At 41.9% G+C, this 19,649-nt stretch overlaps 1 protein-coding gene and 1 long non-coding RNA gene across 6 annotated transcripts in view; one reads left to right on the top strand and one right to left on the bottom strand.

Moving 5' to 3' along the window:
* Positions 1 to 4,975: 4,975 nt before the first annotated feature.
* On the top strand, positions 4,976 to 7,065 carry LOC136425481 (uncharacterized). The gene is made up of 2 exons (XR_010754054.1): positions 4,976 to 6,036; positions 6,626 to 7,065. It is a non-coding gene; the product is annotated as an uncharacterized lncRNA (long non-coding RNA).
* A 4,423-nt stretch (positions 7,066 to 11,488) lies between these two features.
* The window catches only part of LOC136425471 (RNA-binding protein with multiple splicing 2-like), a 150,053-nt gene continuing 141,892 nt past the window's right edge, over positions 11,489 to 19,649 (bottom strand). For 3 of the 5 annotated variants that reach the window (XM_066414354.1, XM_066414353.1, XM_066414355.1), the window contains 2 exons: positions 15,817 to 15,924; positions 11,489 to 14,585 (listed from right to left, as the gene is read on the bottom strand). In XM_066414354.1, the coding sequence (XP_066270451.1) occupies positions 14,505 to 14,585; positions 15,817 to 15,924 (189 nt within the window). In that variant the 3' untranslated portion in view covers positions 11,489 to 14,504. Of the gene's footprint in view, positions 14,742 to 15,816; positions 15,925 to 19,649 lie in introns of all 5 variants that reach the window. The other 2 variants (XR_010754050.1, XM_066414356.1) reach the window with 2 other exon arrangements.

Here is a 19,649-nt window from a genome sequence, read left to right as displayed (position 1 = left end):
AAACGGTATTGAGTAAAGCTCTGGTGGCAGGCGCAGAATTCGTACCGAGGAGCACCTCTGAAAATCCACGTGGGAAAAACAGACGGCAGAGACAGATTCAGCGATGGCAACGTTCAGGATGCGCTAAACGGTGACTCTTTCACGTGCTTCCCTCGATATAATAACAACCTGTCAATCAAATCAAATCAATGACATCATCCAGTCATCAGAACTGTCTGTCGCCCCTCAGGCACATTTCGGCCTAATTTGGTTTTTGGAATGTTAAAGATTTATTTCTCGAATGCAGGGGAACCAAGGAAAAAAAACACCTTTTCTAATATCATAATCAATTGAAAATGGATCGTTGTGACTAGACTCCACCAGAGTTGTCAACGTGTAACTTCATATCCAGCTCTTTTTATTCTCGGGAAAATTATTCACCTATTTGGTTAATTTTTACAACTTTTCAGAAACCCCAGGGGTACGGTAGGGACAAAGTTGTAACTCTTTGTCGTGTATATTATAAAACAGTATTGTGTAAAGTTCTTTGTGGCAGGCGCAGAATTGTACCTGAAAACATATTTTAAAATCCACAGTATTGTGAAAAGTTCTTTGTGCCAGGCGCAGAATTGCACCGAGAAACACGTTTGAAAATCCACGTGGGAAAAACAAACGGCAGAAGCAGTTTCATCGATGGCAACGGGCACTGAGGATGCGCTTGTTTTTCCCTTTTTTCAGTTGTCTTCTTCAAGTACTTTGTTTGGTTTTTTAGCCGGTGTGTCAGAGTATACTCTGTAATATTTCTGGCGCCAGTCCTAATGTATACATCTACATCGACCAGTATTATGCCCAAATAAGGACTTGTTACAGGCCCAAAGCTTAGCCCAGCAACCGACCCACGCGCACTTCAGAAAATCAGCGTGGTAAAAAAACGTCGTAAGAAGCTTATCGTCCGGTAACCATATATCCAGATATTGTAACTATCATGATGCAGCTTGTTTTCGAGCAGTCTGTTGTTTTTTAAAGAAGATCTGTTAAGTCCTTTTTACAGCTGAGTCATAGACAACATTCAATTTGTTCTAGCGAGGTCTCAAAATTTGCTGTTACATAGTTGGAAATACACTTTTTTTTCCTGATGTACATTATGCAGAGTTCCATACGCCATTCCCGAACCACACATCAATTAGTATCTTATCAAAACACTTTGACAACAACACAATTACCAGTGATATCCTTTTTCCCCCATTGTTATGAGTACAACAGCGCCTCTTGCGAGATAATGCATATTGACGCTGAAGTTGATACATGTGCTAACTTATTAAGCTAGCTCGTTATAATCTCTGCCTGTAGCTCAACTAGTAGTCTCTACTATTGGATGGTCCATTGTTTCTATTCAATTATTCATTGGGTCGACTCGGCCATGGTAGCTTGCAATGGGCCATTATTATGGGCACCAGTTACCTTTCGCGATTTCCCCATTCCCGAAAAGACGGAAATTTGACAATTTGACGGTCTCCTTTGTCACTTTTCTCGATACGGCCGGGAGCGGTACTGCAGATTAGGCTCTAATAGGGGATATCATTATTACCATTTATCATTATTATTAGGTAGGCCAGCTACTCTCTCTTCGCAGCCAGCTAGGGGCTGAATTGCGAGGAGCGCACAATTGGCGGGGCTAGATCGCAAGGGTCTGGAACGGCTGCCATACGGCGCTAACTCAGGTGACCTCAATACTCACAATTGCCCCATGTGCGGCCATAGGACTGTCGGTTTTGAACCACTCACACCGGGAAGGACCCCTACTCCTTTCGATAAGTGCGGTGGGTTCTTAAACGTGCTCGAGGTTTGGCTCTCCTCAAACACGGGACCCCCATTTAACGTTCTAACCGAGGGACGTCCCTAACCGAAGCTAGGTACTCATTTATACCTGAGTAAAGTGAGTAAAGTCGTGTTAAGTGCCTTTCCCAAGGGCACAGCATCGGGGCATATCGGTGTTGTGGGCGAAACACCCTACCGATTGCGCCACACGATACCACACGGGATTTACTAGCGTCTTGTAGAAATACATTCAAGACATTGGGCTCAGAGCCGATGAATATTAGACCAAAAAAGCCTGGAAATCTATATAGAATTACTTGTGAGATCCTTTAAAACACGCGCTGGCATAGAAAGGGTCGATTTTCAAGTAAATGGGTCATGTCACATCCGTCGAACCGCCACCTATATTCGTTAGTCTCTCCCAGACTAACCGGGCCGGCTATAGGGAGAACATTTGCCGGGGACTTTGGCCATGGAGGGTAACATTCGCAGCCGCAATATCATCAAGGGTTGCATACTTGACCCTCTCTCCGTAGCCGACCCCCTTCATACAATTAACTCTATCTAGCCAATTTCTACTATTTTCCCAGCGACCCGCGGAGGCTGGTAGAGCCTATATATATATTCGTGTGCACATCGCGTCTTGTGCGAAATGAATGGTTCAACGCTGTATATGCGGGCACCACACACTCTCCCTTTAGGAAGTTGACTTTCGATACTCAAACTCATCCCGTTTTATAATAGGCATCTGTAACCAGATCACAGAATGATATCATAATAATCACAGACGGACAAAATGTAGAATGGTTCACGGTACGGACTGATTTAGTGAAAACGCTGTAACCCCCATTAACATTAGTCCACCAGATGGCATATATCCACCACATTGAAAAACAGTGGGTTTGAGAGATCTCTAGTGCAGCACCCCCCCCCCCCCCCCATTTATACACAGTTTAGATATACAGGAGCGCATTATATTGGGGGACGTTGGGTTGGAGATCTGTTTGGACGTATCTTTTCAGGGTGGCGTAATTATGTGACTGAAAAGATTGTTAGCATGTTTGTTGCAATGTCTGGAATGGTGAATTAGGAGCACTTTTAAGGTTCGAAGTATTCTCTTCTCTCCTCTTACAAACATGTGATGTTGGGAAACGTATTGTTGTTATGTGTACAGTACAAGTGCAGCACAGTGCAGTTTTCAGTACACCAGTCTATGACTATGTATCCTGTCTATAGTTTGCAGGTATGTCCTTGTTATATCATCCTGTGGTCTGGTGTTACATATTCATGATTATATACAAGCGGAAAATGCTGATATTGAAGGCTCAACTTGTCATAGAAAATTAGATAAAGTCTCCAAGCAGATGTTGGGGTGAAAGATCGTGACATTTTCTGGGTGACGGCCGGGCTTCTCTGACAGTCCCTTACCCCATATGAGCGGATGAACATTTGAGTAAAAGGCCGAAGTTCTCAAGAGAAGCAAGTGGTGTTCTCCTATGTCCTAAAATTACTCATTATGGACAAGACTTGATTTGTACATGAATGTAGGCGGCGCTTCGACGGATGTTACATGAGCTCCACCCACCACTTACAAATCGATCCCTTCCATGCCGGCGCGTGTTTTAAAAGTCTCAGAAGTAATTCTAAATGTATGTGAAGACTTCCAGACCTGTTTGGTCGAGTGTTCATCGGCTTTAAGTGCAATACCATTACTATTTTTGCATTTCTACAAGACGGGAGTACATACCCTATTGGAGCCTAATCTGCAGTACCGCTCCCGGCCGTATCGTGAAAAGTGGCAAAGGAGACCGTCAAATTGCCAAATTTCGGTCTTTTCGGGATTGGGCAAATCGCAAAAGGCTCGCAAAGGGGTTTGAATCATTGTGGTTTATTTGACCTTGGACTCGAAACTGTGACCAGTTAAGATCTTAATTCATGATATTCAAGACTTTTCACAAACGACAGAATTGTATGTCGGGTCATATGTGATATGTTTCCTTCACAATTTCCAAGGTTTTGTCTCTAGTTTTGTTGCAAATGTTCATTTTCCGAAAAGCTGCTCCATACTTCAATACTATTTTGTTAATCAAGAATACTCTTGAACACGAATGCGACGGTTGTTCTGTCTGCTTGTCTGTAGATAAAGATTATTTCCCTTTTGAAGTGTTGGAATTCACAGTATAGTGGGGTGTGTGGACAACTGAACGCTGCAATATGCAATCGATCGTAAGGGGGCGATATTCTGGTTTCCTTCCGTGTATTGCCGTCTGCGTCCGTGCTTTGTCCTAAGCTTATAAGATACGACGACAGTCAGTAATTGGATGAGCGGCCTCAGTTGGACGAGATAAGAAGAAGTAAGATTGAAATTAATGCATTTATGTTCGCGTGGTTTTTATTTCGCGCTAAGGCGAAAATGGAGTGTTCGATCTGGTTTTAAGTTTGCAGCACGCTCATTCTCATTTAAGGTCTCACTCCTGTATTACTCCCAAAGAATCCGTCCAAAAACAATAACCGGGCATGAGAGGCGTGTGTTTAGGTGGATCATAAATTGCCTTTTATCGGCCCGACTTGATATACGAAAGTTTGAGATGAAAGCTTGTTTACAACTGTCAGAATTAGGTAGGAAAGTTTTGTCATTCGAGCGATAGGATACGAGCGATACGCATTTTTCTATGAGTGCTGCGGTCGGCGCTGGCGGTACAACAGCGGCCTCGTGCGGATAGTGGGTACTTGCAGTTTGAAATGCGATAAATATCGTTGTCACGGTTAGTTTTGGTTTTTTTTGCTGCATGACGAACACGTGTGCTTCCAACAGAAAGTAAAACGACTCCATCATTTTATTTTGTTTTCTAGATTTTTAGTCATAAAGTTGCGTATTTCAACGTTGATTCCAATGGAACAGCCTAACACAGGAATGAGACCTTAAATGTACACAATTTTGCACCTTCCGTTACCGTTTGAAGTAAGACGTTCCTGACATTAAGATATGCCATATAAAAAGTACTAGACTGTCGTTTTAATGACGACTTAAAAATGTTCTCGCTTTTAAATACGACAGTTTGGCTCCTTATATGTGGCAAATCTTAATGCCAAGAACGACTTACTTCAAACGGTCACGGAAGTTACAAAATGTGTACATTTGAATGAGAACGAGCGTGCTGCTCTATAGTCAATACTGCTACAGTATTGGACAAAAATGTTCGCGGTGGTTTTAAGTTCGCGGTGAAACGGTCGCCGCGAAAACCGCGAACATAAAAACACCGCGAACATTTCTGCGTTTACAGTATAGGGGATGTTTGGAGATCTGTTTGGACGTTACTTTTCAGCGCGGCGGGATTATGAACCCTGGTGGAATTATGTGAGTAAGAACAGGACAGCGATGCAACGTTGCTCGTTTCGAAAAGAAGTTGAAGCGGTGGAGGGAATATGTTTCTTCAGTTTCTTGATCTTGATGTTGTTTTTGTTGTTCCAATCTTTTCCACGCTTCCTTGGTTAGGTTATGCCTGTAAGGTCCTGTAACTTAACGTTTGCTTGTGTGTTTCAGTATACAGGAGGTTTTGATCTCAAACCGGTGCTATGACCTAATTAGCTGTAGTGGGTAGAGTGTTCGCCTTGCAAACGGTATGTCGTGAGTTATACCAAAGGGTTTAAAAATGGTACATACTGCTTTCTCTGCTTCTTGATGTTGTTTTTGTTCTTCTCTCGGTTCTACGGCTATTTACAACATGAAACAATGCATAGCAAGGGTATACTGTACAGATAGTGCGAGTTAACAATGTTGACAAGTAGAACACATGGCTATTCTAAGAACTACTACGGAATACAATGTACGGTTTTGGGGGTTGACTTCTTTTTTGGAAGCAGTGGAAGACGAAGTGTCCCTCTTTGTAATGAGTGGGTTTTGGGAGGTTAACAGGGTTCTAGTTTTCTTTTCGTCAGTAAACGTTTGGAAATTGTGTTAAGTTTTGGTGGCCGCTTTAAAAAGCTCTTTTCTTTCCTATCACCTGTGTTGCGGCTGGACAGGAACATTATTTACCGATTTTCACCGTCTTTACCATATGAATAAAACTGACGTAAGATGGTACGAGGAGGACGTGGGGGAGACGACATCCGTGACTGGACAGGTCTCCCACTGGCTGAATGCACCCACAGAGCCAGAGACAGGAGGGAGTGGAGGAGGCTGGTACCGGACGCTACCATGGTCCCTGACCCTCAGGCATGAGGACGGGACTACGTAAGGTAAAGGTAAAACCAACGTGTGGTATGCTGGTCATTGAGTGTTATGCTTGAATTCTTTTCTTTTATTGAAACCTAACAAGACGTTTTTGCACGATAGTATGAGCATAAATGGGTTTGCAAAACGCACGATCGTGCGAGGGAGGTGTGACTAAATCAGAGCAGCAAGAAATTCAGTTTTCAGTGCTCTTCGAGTCTGCCTCCTCCCACGAACAAAACGACTCGCTAACGAAATCTGGTCTTCCAGGCAAAGATTGCAGGTTCATACGTTCACAAATTCACTCTTCCATTTTCTCTCTCTGCCATTGTTTGATTTGTTAATTCTCTGATGGTGAAAAGTAAAAGTTCCTTAATTTCTCAGTCTTACACTTGCACCGCCATTGCACAAAAGGCCTCTCTGCCATTTTGCTGCAGTTTTTTTTACCGATAGTGGAGTGACTGGTACGGAGGCATTGTTTTAAGTCGGTAATACTTTGTGATATGTTTTTAGTTTTAAACAAGCTTAATCTCTTCTAAATCAAAAACTATGAGGGAAAGAGGTCATTTTTTTCATGTGTTGATATCTACGTTTGTTCTCTTGAACTCTTTGCAGAATCACAACAACAGCGCTACTCCAGACGTTCTTCCAGCACAGCCACTGCGGACAGTTCGACGTCTTCATGGTCTGAAGGAAACCGTTCATGATGTTGTTAAGAAGAAAGCCACATTATTGCAATTTCTGCGATGAATCATTTATAGAGAAACGCCCGTAACCACTCTTTTAGAAATTTCATCAGGCAGTTTTATTCAGCAATTTTATGTATGGTCCGTGATGTATTAACAGACGGAAAAACAAGTCTTTTTTAATCCTTTTACGTATCTTTGATCGTATGTGCACGGTACTACTAATTGTTGTTACCGACATTTCATTTCATAGTAAGGGTGGTGTCCCAGTCCCTTTACGGTTCTAAAAGGCAATATTACGGTTCCAATTCTTGTTTGAAGCTTATTGTTGAAGCAAAACAAATAAAGTATCGAACGTGCAGCACACAAGGCTCCGAGTCTTTACTGCATTGTCTATCATAGATTGAATTCCGATTAATTACTCTCACCTGTGTTACAGGTGGATATGAACATAATTTACCCATAAGAAAATCAACATAATTTACCCAAATGGTATTTTTGTGTCCAAACCACAAACGAAAGATACACGCTGTAGAAGTAGTGTTAGAATTTGCGGGGGTGTAGGTGGGGCTGGGGAAACCAAACAAGGGTTTGAATAACGATTGTCAGATTTCCATTCAATATTAAACCTTGCATTGAGGGTAGGGCTAGAGGAGTCAGGGAAATTGTGGGAAAATGAACTTATAATGACTTGATTTTGATGAAATGTGTATTTCTTTCTTATAATTCCGAAATAATGCGACATCGTCTTACGTGACGTCTTACGTGACGTCTTACGTGACGTCTTACGTGACGTCTTGCGACACAGCCTGGCGTGACCAGACCGGCCTTGAGGGCACCGCGGAGGGCCCTAGTTTTCTGAGTCACTAGTTCCCAGATAGAGAACTAGTGATCTCCTAAGCCATAGGACAGCTCAGCTCAGCCGTCCAAGGCTCGCGTGCCAACCCGACGGGCTAACACTCTCCCAAAAAGGGAGGCTGTCATTCCGGAGAACGACATAACGCCAACTAGTCTTGTCTAGAGCCAGGAGTAGCAAGGTGCACTTTTCGTTTGTGGTCCTGAGAGAACTGATATTGAACAGGGAATCCGGCTTATTCCTGAAGTCTTAGCCTTTGTGTAACTGGACCCCAGTAAACTACGGAGTTTCCCGTCCATTTTATAATCTTAAAAAATAAAAAAGTACAATACTGTCTTAGAGTTTCCTTTATATCTGGAGAAGACTAAGCTTCTTGGGTAAATCCTGATTACATACCAATGCACCTTTGTGCGCCAGGTGCGTCCAGCTTTTGATTAGGTAACTAATTAACGTATCACCTTATTTGGGTTCGTTCTGGAATGTTGTTTTCCTCTAAATTGACACCGCGCGGTACTCATAACTCAACGTGTCCGGTTCGTCTAACGTTACATGTATTGAACGCTCGTTCTCACTTGACTTGACTTATGTCGGGTGCCAGTCTCCCTCATCCGTCACCCGAACCACTGTAGCCGCCCAGAAGCTTCTGTCCTGCATCGCCTTCCCCATGCCATCAGTTTGTATGCCAGTGTCTCTTTTGAGGACATCTATGTATGTTAAGGGTGGTCTTCCTTGTCTTCTCTTCCCATGTGCTGGGGTCCATAACACTAAGTCCGTTCTCACTTAAATGTACACATTTTGTAACTTAATTCCGTTACCGTTTGAAGTAAGACATTTCTGACATTAAGATATGCCACATATAAGGAGCCAAACTGTCGTTTTTTGAAAGCGAGAAAAGTTTTAAGTCGTCTCAAAAACGACAGTCTAGAACCTTAAAAAAAACGACAGTTTGGCACCTTATATGTGGCATATCGTAATGTCAGGAATGTCTTACTTCAAACGGTAACGGAAGTTACAAAATTGTGTACATTTAAATGAGAACGAGCGTGCTGCAAACTTAAGACCAGATCGAACACTCCCATGATTTTCGCCTTAGCGCGAAATAAAAACCACGCGAACATACATGCATTTACTTCTTCTTATCGGTAACGGAATTAAGTTACAAAATGTGTACATTTAAGTGAGCTCGAGCGTTGAATCAACTTATATTTCCAGCTCAAACAGTTAGAGGATAATCTCTGTATTAATCGATCAAACTTTACTGCACAACCAATATAACAGATGCGATGTATGGCAAGTTCTTAAGCAGCACTAAATACTAAGGCATATAGCCTGGGAGCCATCTTATTTCTACCGGGGCTCCTACACTCGCTACCCTTAAAAGCGAGTGTAGGAGCCCCGGTAGAAATAGGATGCCACCCAGTACCTTCCTTGCAGGCTCTGAACCGGCTTTTGGGGGGCTAAACAATACACTTTTTGCAGCCAACCCGTAACCATCAGCCACCCCGTAATCAAAAACCGGTTCAGAGCCTGCAACGGAGGCTAGCCACCCAGGCTAGCCTTTGCCTATAGCCATGCTAATTAGTTCTACACAGCTTAGACCTAAACACTACGCTAGTCAATGAGAGTGATACAATATACGTATATGGAACATGGATTAAATGATAATACACAGGAAACAAAGTTTAATAATAATAATAATAATAATATCAGGTGTATTTGCAGCCAGTGCCACAGGCAGGTACCCAATGTGTAGGGTAATGAGGCTGTTTAACGTGTTCGAGGCACCTCCTCGAGCACGGGACCCCCGTTTTACGTCCCTCCCGGAAGACGATTTCGTGGAAAGCTTCGTGAGGCTTCAGCAATCCGGACGTCCTTGGTTGGTCCCCCATCCAAGCACTGTCCGGACCGCGCGTTGCTTAACTTCCGAGATCGAGGGATCGGGTGTATCCAACGCGCCACGCGGCCGTATCAATTGCCTGCGTCAGAGTTTGTACGGTTTGTTTTATGGCGCAGTCGGCCTCACCGCCCTTCCGCGTAACACACCGGCTTCAGGCACGCGGCGTAGCCTCTACCAGGCCCCGCGGATCGCTGGGAAATAGTAGAAATTGGCCAAATAGAGTGAATAGAGTGCTAAGGGAGTCGGCTATGGAGAGAGGGTCCAATCTGCCATCCTAGGAGCCTGCAAGTGAAACCCCGGCACATATTCTCCCTATAGCCGGCGTAGTTATGCTAGGGTCACATTTCCTAACCGGGGCCCGGCCGGGCTGTTTGCGGAAACGAAAAATCAAAGTGTATGTCAATATATTTGCACAAGCTATGCTCATAGATAATTTTTGTGCGTTTTGTGTGTTTGTTGTCTTTTATATCATACTTTTCGTTCCCAAAGACTGCCCGTCCGGGCCCCGGGTTGGAAATGTGACCCTAGCATTAGTCTGGTGGAGACTAATTGCGGCGCGGTTCTATCATTATTGGACGACCTGTCGCACCAAAGCCCTGTATACGTTATTTCCCCCGTTCCACTAGGACGGCGCTCTCGCCGCGCGCTCTCTGCGACCTCAAATTCAACAGAGCGCTCAACGAATTTCGAAGATTAAAAAAACCCGAATCTTTTCACGCTTTGTGCGTTTTGTTGGGGTTTCAGTCATACTTTAACAAGATATTCAAATTATGAAATCTGGGGTTACACGAATGTAGCTTAGGGTCCTGTCACACTTGTGCGTATATTCAAGTGCGCGTGAGTTACGCATTAACATTTTTTTTGTTTAAGTAAGGTTCGCGGGGAAAAGGTTGTTTCCTACTCTGACCCAACGTTGTGCAGTCTGGTGATCGAACCTAAGAAATCACTTATTCGGCTGCAAACTTAACCTAGACCACAAACATGTTAATACGCAACTCATGCGGACTTGAATATACGCACAAGTGTGACAGGGGCTTTAGGTCGCAGCGGGGTCGCAGTGAGAGCGCAGTCTTGTGGAACGGGGGCCTAACCGCGAAGAGCTGTTCGATCTGACAATCCAGCCTCTACCAGTAGAAATCGGTAGTCTCTACCAGACTAACCGCGTCGGCTATAGAGAGAACATTTGCCGGGGGACTTTGGCCATGGAGGGTAACATTTCCATCCATCCAGGGTTGCAATATTGGACCTTATCTCCGTAGCCGACTCCCTTCATATAATTGACTCTATTTGCCCAATTTCTACTCTTTTTCCAGCGACCCGCAGAGGCTGGTAGAGCTTAAGTAATTGGCCAAATAGAGTAAACTGTGTGCTAAGGGAGTCGGCTACGGGGAGAGTGTCACATCTGGCACCCTGTCGAGCGGCAATCTGTACCCCTATTACTCTCCAAGCAGAGGAGTGGGTCCGGCAGGTTTTTGACGTGTTTTTAGGCGTTTTTGTCGGGCTTTCTACTTTGTCATGGTATATTTCTATCTTTCTATTTTAAAGATAGACTTTCTCTGAACGCTTTCTCCCTCTCTCTGTACTGTATATGTTGTCTGGCTCCCTTTCTCTATGTATATGTAGTGTCACTTCCTTTCTCTATGTCTATACTCTCTAATATATATACTCTTTCTCTCTCTCTAAATATACTCTCTATGAAGATGTAGGCATATATACATACATATATACTATCTCTCTGTATATATGTATAACATATACTCTTTATGTATATATATATATATGTAGAGTTTAGATAATACTATATATATATATTCTCTATATACATATATTTATATATGTATACATATTTATATATCTCTATCTCTATACACACATACTCTATATGTATATACTCTGCTCTATCTCTACATATTCACTATATATTCATATATTCTCTTTCCCGCTCTCTCTCTATATATATATGCTCTCTTTATATATATGTATGCACTCAAACTCGTACACACACATTCACACACACAAGTAAGACAAATCCAGACTCCTTGGAAAATTAATCCTCAGTTTATTAAAATATAAGCAGAGAGTTGAGTAAAACCTGGTAAAAAGTTTTGTCGGTCAGCGAAGTCGTACAAAATCGGTAGTTGATGTGTTGCCATGGAAACGAAAATCTCAGTTCATTGCACAGCGTCGCCGTCGGTTACAATAAATACAAACTTGAAAATAATCGTTCGAACCAGTCCATTCCTAGCAGTACTCAATACGTGGGGAAAGGAAATTTGGTTTTGTTCAAAGTTGCAGAGGATAGAACTAAGAAATAAATACTGCAGTACATAATGACATCTCTAATTATGTACAACCTCTCACCCCTCACCTTTAACCCCTCGACACAACAACTCTTTTCACGTCACAAAGCCAAACTGGGGAAAGTAACAAGTTCTACCTCTAAACTCTCAAATACAGGCTAATACAGACTAAATAGAACATATATCTCAAAATCCAAGATTGTCAAGTAATACATCCGAAGCTCTACTGTAATCTTCATATCTTCATCTTGATAATTTTATATAACTTTATATCAACTACATCGTAAATTAAACACAGTCAGGAGAAACTTCCTTCCAAAAACTAATAAACAAAAAAAAAGCGGTGGCATCTTTTGGAGAAGTTTTTGTTCTCTCAACTTAACTCATAAAAGGAGAAACCTTCAAATTAAAGGTTGACTGCATCAAGCTCAAGGTTAATCAATCTCAAATGGCTCCGTTTGCGAGGTGTCGCCAAAAAACGTGGCTTTGGAAACTTTTCCAAACAGAATCAAGCAGACTTTTTTTTACACAGCAACAAAAGGTGGAAATCAAAAACTTTGTCTCTCACGAAATCACATATCAACATCGCATGATTGTACTCATTGCCTGTTCATGAACTAATAAGTAAAGTATCATCATTTCAAGCTTATTTGTGCAATCATTCTTAATGTATTTGCATATTTGCAAACTCATTTGCATGTCTGCAAACTCATTTGCATGTCTGCAGATTCATTTGCATGTCTGCAAACTCATTTGCATGTCTGCAGATTCATCTGCATACATACAAACTCATTTGCATGTCTGCAAACTCTTGCATTTTCAACAAACTCATTTGCATGTCTGCAAACTCTGTTGCATGTTTGCAAACTCATTTGCATGTCTGCAAACTCATTTACATTTTACTAACTCATTTGCATGAATGATCTGTCATTGCAACAAAAATGCAGAAACACATTTCAATCCTAACATATCACTTTTCTGCACTGCAAATTACAAGCAAAAGAAACTAAACAAAATCTTGTAGAGAAAGAAAAAGGACATACATACTTTGTATACGTTACTACAATGTATATGCTTAAGTCAGTATTTTCCTGTACATACATAATTAATTTGATACTTCTCTTTCAAATCAACCAAAATTTAAGTTTCTTTCATGTTTTTTTTTTCTGCGATAAATATTTGACTTCAGGCACTTGAGGCTAGTTCACCCTAGTTACGTCATGCTCTTACCTGATTGGTCATGCAGAATTACCCAGAATCCACCATGCAAATTACCCAGAATGCTTTTAACTTGTCACATGATCAACATTTTGACCCTCGAGACAGAAAAATTCATGTCATGCCCTGATTCTATTTGCATATTTCGCATCATGCTGAACCCTTCAACTGAAATGACACCTCCCCTGAGGTGTCGCCAAAATTACAATGAGTATATAGATATATATTGCATATGTTGGTTTACTTGGTATCTGATATCATTCTGTAAGTACTCTGTGTCATCTGATATGAATTTCTCTGTCTGTGAGGTCATAAAACTTTGGTGAGGTCAGAGCAAGAACTCTCTACGACCTTGAAGTGTCCTCTAAGCGTTCATTCTAAGGTCGTCACTACTTCACATCTTTGCGCACAAGTTTTGATATCCTTAGTCCCCCCCACATTCAAGTCGAACATTCCAATTCAAGTGCATATCAATCAAGAAATGGGTCGTTGAACATTCAATATGGGGGGTTCCTTTTCAGTCTAAGTGCCACCCACCATGCTGTTCTAGTGATACATGTTTTACTAATGATTGCCAAGGCCCCATACCTCTCAATGTCACCACCTGATTACCAAGGCCCCACACCCCCCAAGCAGCTCCACTGCTGATAGCCGCACTGGTACACTATACAAATAAGCCATGTGGAACGGAGTCTACAGAAAGTATCTACAAATATGTCTTTACGTTACTTTACATCATGGTCGCTGCTTTGGGTTCTGACCATTACATCTTATTGCATTGCCCTGTGGTACTGCCATAGAAAGGCCATTTTCACGAGAAGTTAAGTCCATGAGAAACAAGCCAAACCAAACAGGAGTCCAGGGGATACAAAATAGACACAAATACTGCTATCACATGATCTTCACATGATCTTCACATGATCGTCACATGACCTTCACATGACAATCACATGATCATCACATGACCTTCACATGACCATCACATGGCCATCACATGATCTTCACATGCACATCACATGACCATCACATGATCTCCGCATGATCTTCACACGACCTTCAGATGATCGTCACATGACACATTTTTCATCCAATGCTTTACACTTCTGATCATGATCCAGTTTCTCATGCAGTTCAAACTTACTCAAAACACTGGATGCTGATTGGCCAGCTTTGAACCAATCAGAAGTGACATGTGAAAGCAGGTTGCACCTGATTGGTCCCCTAGGTTGTCCCATTGGTTGGCAAATGTCAATATTGCAGCTACTACTCTAATGTGAACCCCGTAGCTTGTCACCCATTAAGTCACCGTAGGAAATAGAGGCACCCTGGTGATCTGTACATTATGTATAAATCTACCTCGAACGTTGTGCTAACTTTTCTCTCATTTTTTTTTTTCTGTGAAGCAGGCCCGTCACACCATGGATATGTTGAATCTGCGACCAGGGAATGTGCTGCTGTGTTCTATGCTGATGACATCACAACCACCCATCTTGGATGTGGGATTATGGGATGGTGTCATGTAGGGTCGGGTCAAGGTTCAAACGGCCCAGCCCTGCAAGTTGGGCGTCGGAACCCTGATGAGATATGCATACGCACTGTCACTGCCCTGTAGAATCGTCTGCAACACAAAGTTCGATGATGTCATTGAAATGGTGGTGATGTCATGAACATGCTGATGATGTCATCGGAGGTACCGTTGATGGTGTTGATGATGTCATCAAATTGGAATATTGACTGGCGAATGGCTAGTCGACCTTTCCCCGTCTTTGCGTGTCTGAAAAGTAGAAGAGAAAAGCGTCATGGTTACGACCTTGCCACCAGAATTCCAAGGTCAAATAGGACACAGGGGATTGTGCACAGGCTCTGATGATGTCATCAGTTTAGCTGCTGATGTGAGAGAAAGAGGACACAGTTAGACAGGCTCAGTGGAAGAGAAGGGCTCAAATGAAAGTGAACACCTCAACAAAGTAAGTTGCAAGGATCACTACATACTACTCACAGCTGCAACAGAAGGAGGTACTCTGCTCTGAGGACAACGGCAAGAAGCTAACGCACTAAGCAAGGCTGCAACAGCATGTAGTCACATACACACGTAACAACAATTGTTTGGCACAACTAACTTGATTCTATGGATGACAATCATATCGATGTAGCCCATAAAATCAAGTCAGTGTAACTTTATCAACACATGAACATCAACACTGCAGAAAAAAGCATAGACCAACACACAAGCACTGACAACGCAGAAGTGGTGATGTCATCAACAAGCCGTCAAACACACAACAGAAAGTGATGATGTCACAAACAGAGCTGGCAATATCATGGCCACTCTCATAGACAATAAACCTAACTGTTGACTACAGGGCTGTCTCGAGGACCTGGCCTTCCGTCCCAGGATGGAAATTTGCTTGTTGAAACGTACACAAATTTCATCCTGCTTCTCAAAAAAAATCTTGTTTTTGATGAAATTGAAGAAAATGTATTTTTGTGAGCTTAAAATGACAGATTTGACAAAGAAAAATTAACACTATGTTAAACATTCCAGTGGGACATGAAAAAAAATTAAAGATGGAGACAGCCCCAATCTATGTGATGACTAGTTCTAGGCAAAAGCATGGAGCAAAGCGAAAGCAAGACTCTTGCCTCCCCCTAGCACAGAAAATCCAGGAGGATGAAACACCCGTTAAAAAAGTCCTCGAGAGCACACCCCAGCAAAAACAAAGCCAGTGGGAATGGTCCATGTAACAATATGTAGCTGCGTATATCTGTGGAATTGTAAGTAGTGTACATGTGCTGTCATGTTATGTACTTATGTATGTAAAAATGTGGGGAAAAAAGCAGATTCTCACCTCCCCCATTTTGTTGCGTGCGTACTCGATGCGTAACCCCCCACGGTCTGAAGACAGCAGCACATATCCCTGAAGGGCGTTCATGGCCTGGGTCGCACACGGAATGTCCTGGGAAATAAAGCAACGTGGGTTATGAGTGTGAAATGGCCTGGGTTATTATGTACATGGAATGTCATTTGGCAAAACATGGAGATAATGTATACATGGGTTATACATCTTTGTTGACCTGGGTTATTGCTGCTATTCCAATAGCATTGTCCTTTTGGGGTGTAAATGCAATGACCTGGGTATACTAGTCTGACCACAGAATAGCCTTAAGCACGAAATGGAGATACATGGGTTATATAGGCGTACCCAGGTCACGTAAAGTATGTCCTTGCTAATTATATATAAGGGCAAACACAAAGGAACTTCAGTTACAAGTGTGCAAAGTTTTGGGTTATACACAGAATGTCCTTGTACAAAGCATGGGTTATCCATCTGTGATGTGACCTGGGTTATAGGTGTGCAATGACCCAGTTCACACACAATGTCCTGGAGCAACTCCAACTCTCATTGGTGATGGAGCAAAATGCAGTACCACTGTTGAACTATAGGGGGCACTAGTGACACCGCAGTGCCTGGCAGCAAGATAAAGGGTGTGGCTCTCCTCAAAGGCAGGTCCTAGTAAGCCTAACCGTCACTTTAAAAGGGACTGCAGCCCTCACCAGTAGCTTGCAAACAGTTAACAGAACACTCACAAGTTAGTCGGGATCGAAATCCTGACCTTCTTAAGCATCCAAGAGGGCTCCTAATTGAAGACTTACATCTTACTCAAACTGTGTGTTCCAAGATACAGACCTTGGTTTTCATGTTGATGTTGCAATCTACAACCAAAAGACATGAACTTTCATTTGTACCCGATCTCTACGTCTGTTCTACAGTAATGTCAGTTGATGGATCCTTTGTGGCCGTCAGTAATGTAATGGGCGGTGAAGTTCCTTTTAAAACCAGTCAGTATTGGCTGTTACTTTTATCTTAGCAACGCTTCATCTGGACGTTGTTAGAATTTTTAAACCGTTTGTAATCATGTATCAATGTCCATGAATTAGGAATCATGTAATTTACTGTATGTTTAAGCAATCTTATGTAACTGTTAAGTCAATGGCAAGCCATGTAAGTATTGGCGCAATTCATGTGGATATTTTTGTTTTATATTAATGTCACATGCAATGCCAATCAGAATAAACTGAATCTGAATCTAGTACAATTTTTAAAAATCCGAGAACCAACCAATCAATTTGGTGCTGCCTAACAAAGTTTGATTCTTACAGGATCCGCCAGACTCGATTTCCAGCTTCCTGGGACGGATCAAGTTACCATTGAGAAGCAAGGTCAGAATGATTCTATTTCTCACTACTTCATCGATCGGAAGGTCGCTGGGATCTTCCTGTTACTGGGCTTTATCAAGTCAATCTCTTGTTCACATATTACCATTTATTTTTTCAGATTTACCACATTAGTGGAAGGATTGACATAACAGGTGACTATCACCTTCTCAAGGTGACCTGAAGGGCGTACTTTGTAATCTGATGATAGATGGATGTCCCAAAGCTAACTTTTCATAAAAAGTTGCACCCAAAATCTTAACAAAACATCACAACAGCACACATTAATATACATGCTTCCTCCTCAAAGCTTACTGTCCCCCTCTACTATATAAAAACCTCTTAAGAGAATGAGAAAGAGTTTTCCTGACAATTGAATGAAATAATGCTGCAAAAGGGATTCCAGTGACTACCTACTGGAGGTAAAAGGTTAGAAAAAATGCTGTTCTCAGGTCAAAATGTGACCTTTTAGATAGAAAAGTAATTAAACTACAGACAACCTCAATGACTGCAAAAAGTAGGTCAAAGGTCAAAACAAATGCTGTTCAGAGGTTAAACTGTGACCTTTTACCATAGATAGAAAAGTAATTAAACTACAGACGACCTGAGTGACTGCGAACAGTAGGTTAAAGGTCGGAACAAATGTTGTTCAGAGGTTAAACTGTGACCTTTAGACTAGAAAAGTAATCAGACTGCAGACTACAGGGTATACATCAGCGACTTGTGTGTTACAGGTCAGAGGTCAGTTTAAATGCTGCTCACAGGTCAAATTGTGACCTTTAGAACAGAAAAGTAATCAGACTGCAGACTACAGGGTATGCATCAGTGACTTGTGTGTTACAGGTCAGAGGTCAGTACAAATGCTGTTCACAGGTCATATTGTGACCTTTAGAACAGAAAAGTAATCAGACTGCAGACTACAGGGGATGCATCAGGCAGCCAGCAGATAAATCAACACATTTAATGTTCTATAACAGGACCTCATGTCAAACTTTGGGCATGGGGAGCAGCATTAGTTGTTTTACATCCCTGTCTGCATCTGAACCTGAATTTGTATTCTTCAACCTGTGGAACTGTCCTTCTGTATAACACATCAGCTTTGCACTCACACAATGGACATTGGTTATTTTGTATCCAAATATAGTACTACATGCAGGCTGTCTGAAAAGGTCTTGACGATAGTCAGCTCTTCTTCCTTCAGTTTGACGGTAGCAGCGTATAGGGCCCTGCTGGAACATGCAACATGAAGGATCAACATTACAGAGGGGAGCAAGGGGCAAGTTCATGGCCTCTGGAACTTGGGCATAAATGAATCCTTCAAAAGAAACTTTTATTTGCCTTAAGAACACCCAGACCAAGAGGCCTTATTTTCCCCAGTGTTGAGAAGAAAATCCTAACTAGAAGACATCTTTTCTTTAATTTTTTCATATCAAAATCCAGAACAAAAGATTCTTGAATAGAAAATTTTTGTTTCCTGGTCTTCAATAAATCCTAACAACTAACACATGCCTTCAGAACATCCATTTCTTTCTCCCTATCGAAAAAATTCTGAGTAAAAGTGTTTTTTTTCTTCCATTTTGACAAAATTTAGACTAGAAACTTGCTCCATCTCATCAGCATTCCTCCAGCAACAGTTTCCCTCTGTATCCCATCATTCACTTGGAAGGTGAAAGGTCGCCGGCATCAAATCTCAGCAGAAGGTCAAGGGTCATTGCCACAGTAAAACTATCATCAGCCGGCGGCCCGACGGGACACATCCGCCGCCCATATAAGGCTGCGGTTACCGTGGCGATATGTCATCACGCAGTGTCGGATTACATCAATGGTGAGCTTTTGGCTCTCAGGCCACATCAGTCCAATTCCTTGTTTCACAGATTTTAACAGATAATGCAAAATTGGAAGATTGAAATGAAAAACGAAGTCAGAGAAAGTCTGTACTGTAATTTACTTAATCTTCACGGTGTGAGGAAAATGGACAATTTCACTGAACTTTAACTTCAAGGTGGCAGCAAGTGATTTACAGAATGGGTGTGTGAAGGAATCATAGATAATAACAACAGGTTTTTTCAAGGTACCTTGGTACACACAGTTTAGGGAGTGGATATAGTCAGGTGCAAGTTTTCCTCTTAACCCTCTGTATTGTTTCATTTTATCTCTCTAAATTTGTACTTCAAAATGAGCAGAAACTAAGCAAAAACTGGACAATACTGGATGAGACAACTCTTTAAACTGGAGAGCCAATCAAGAATAAAAACTTGTCACTTACCATCACTTCAAAGTTAGGACAAAGTTCACAATCTTGTTACCTTTATTTCACAAATACAAACTGAGATTTATCAACTTCAGAGTCAGCAGAAGTGTTAATTTAACAAACATAATACCACCCTATACTTTTTAAACTGAAGAGCCATTTAAGAATCCAAACTTGGGGCCTGTTAGCTACAATCACTTCAAAATCATTTTTAA

This window comes from Branchiostoma lanceolatum, chromosome 19 (assembly GCF_035083965.1).
Source record: "Branchiostoma lanceolatum isolate klBraLanc5 chromosome 19, klBraLanc5.hap2, whole genome shotgun sequence".
In the NCBI taxonomy this organism is placed as follows: domain Eukaryota; kingdom Metazoa; phylum Chordata; class Leptocardii; order Amphioxiformes; family Branchiostomatidae; genus Branchiostoma; species Branchiostoma lanceolatum.
Note: the sequence above shows the minus strand (reverse complement) of the source record. Positions and strands in the feature narration are given on the sequence as shown.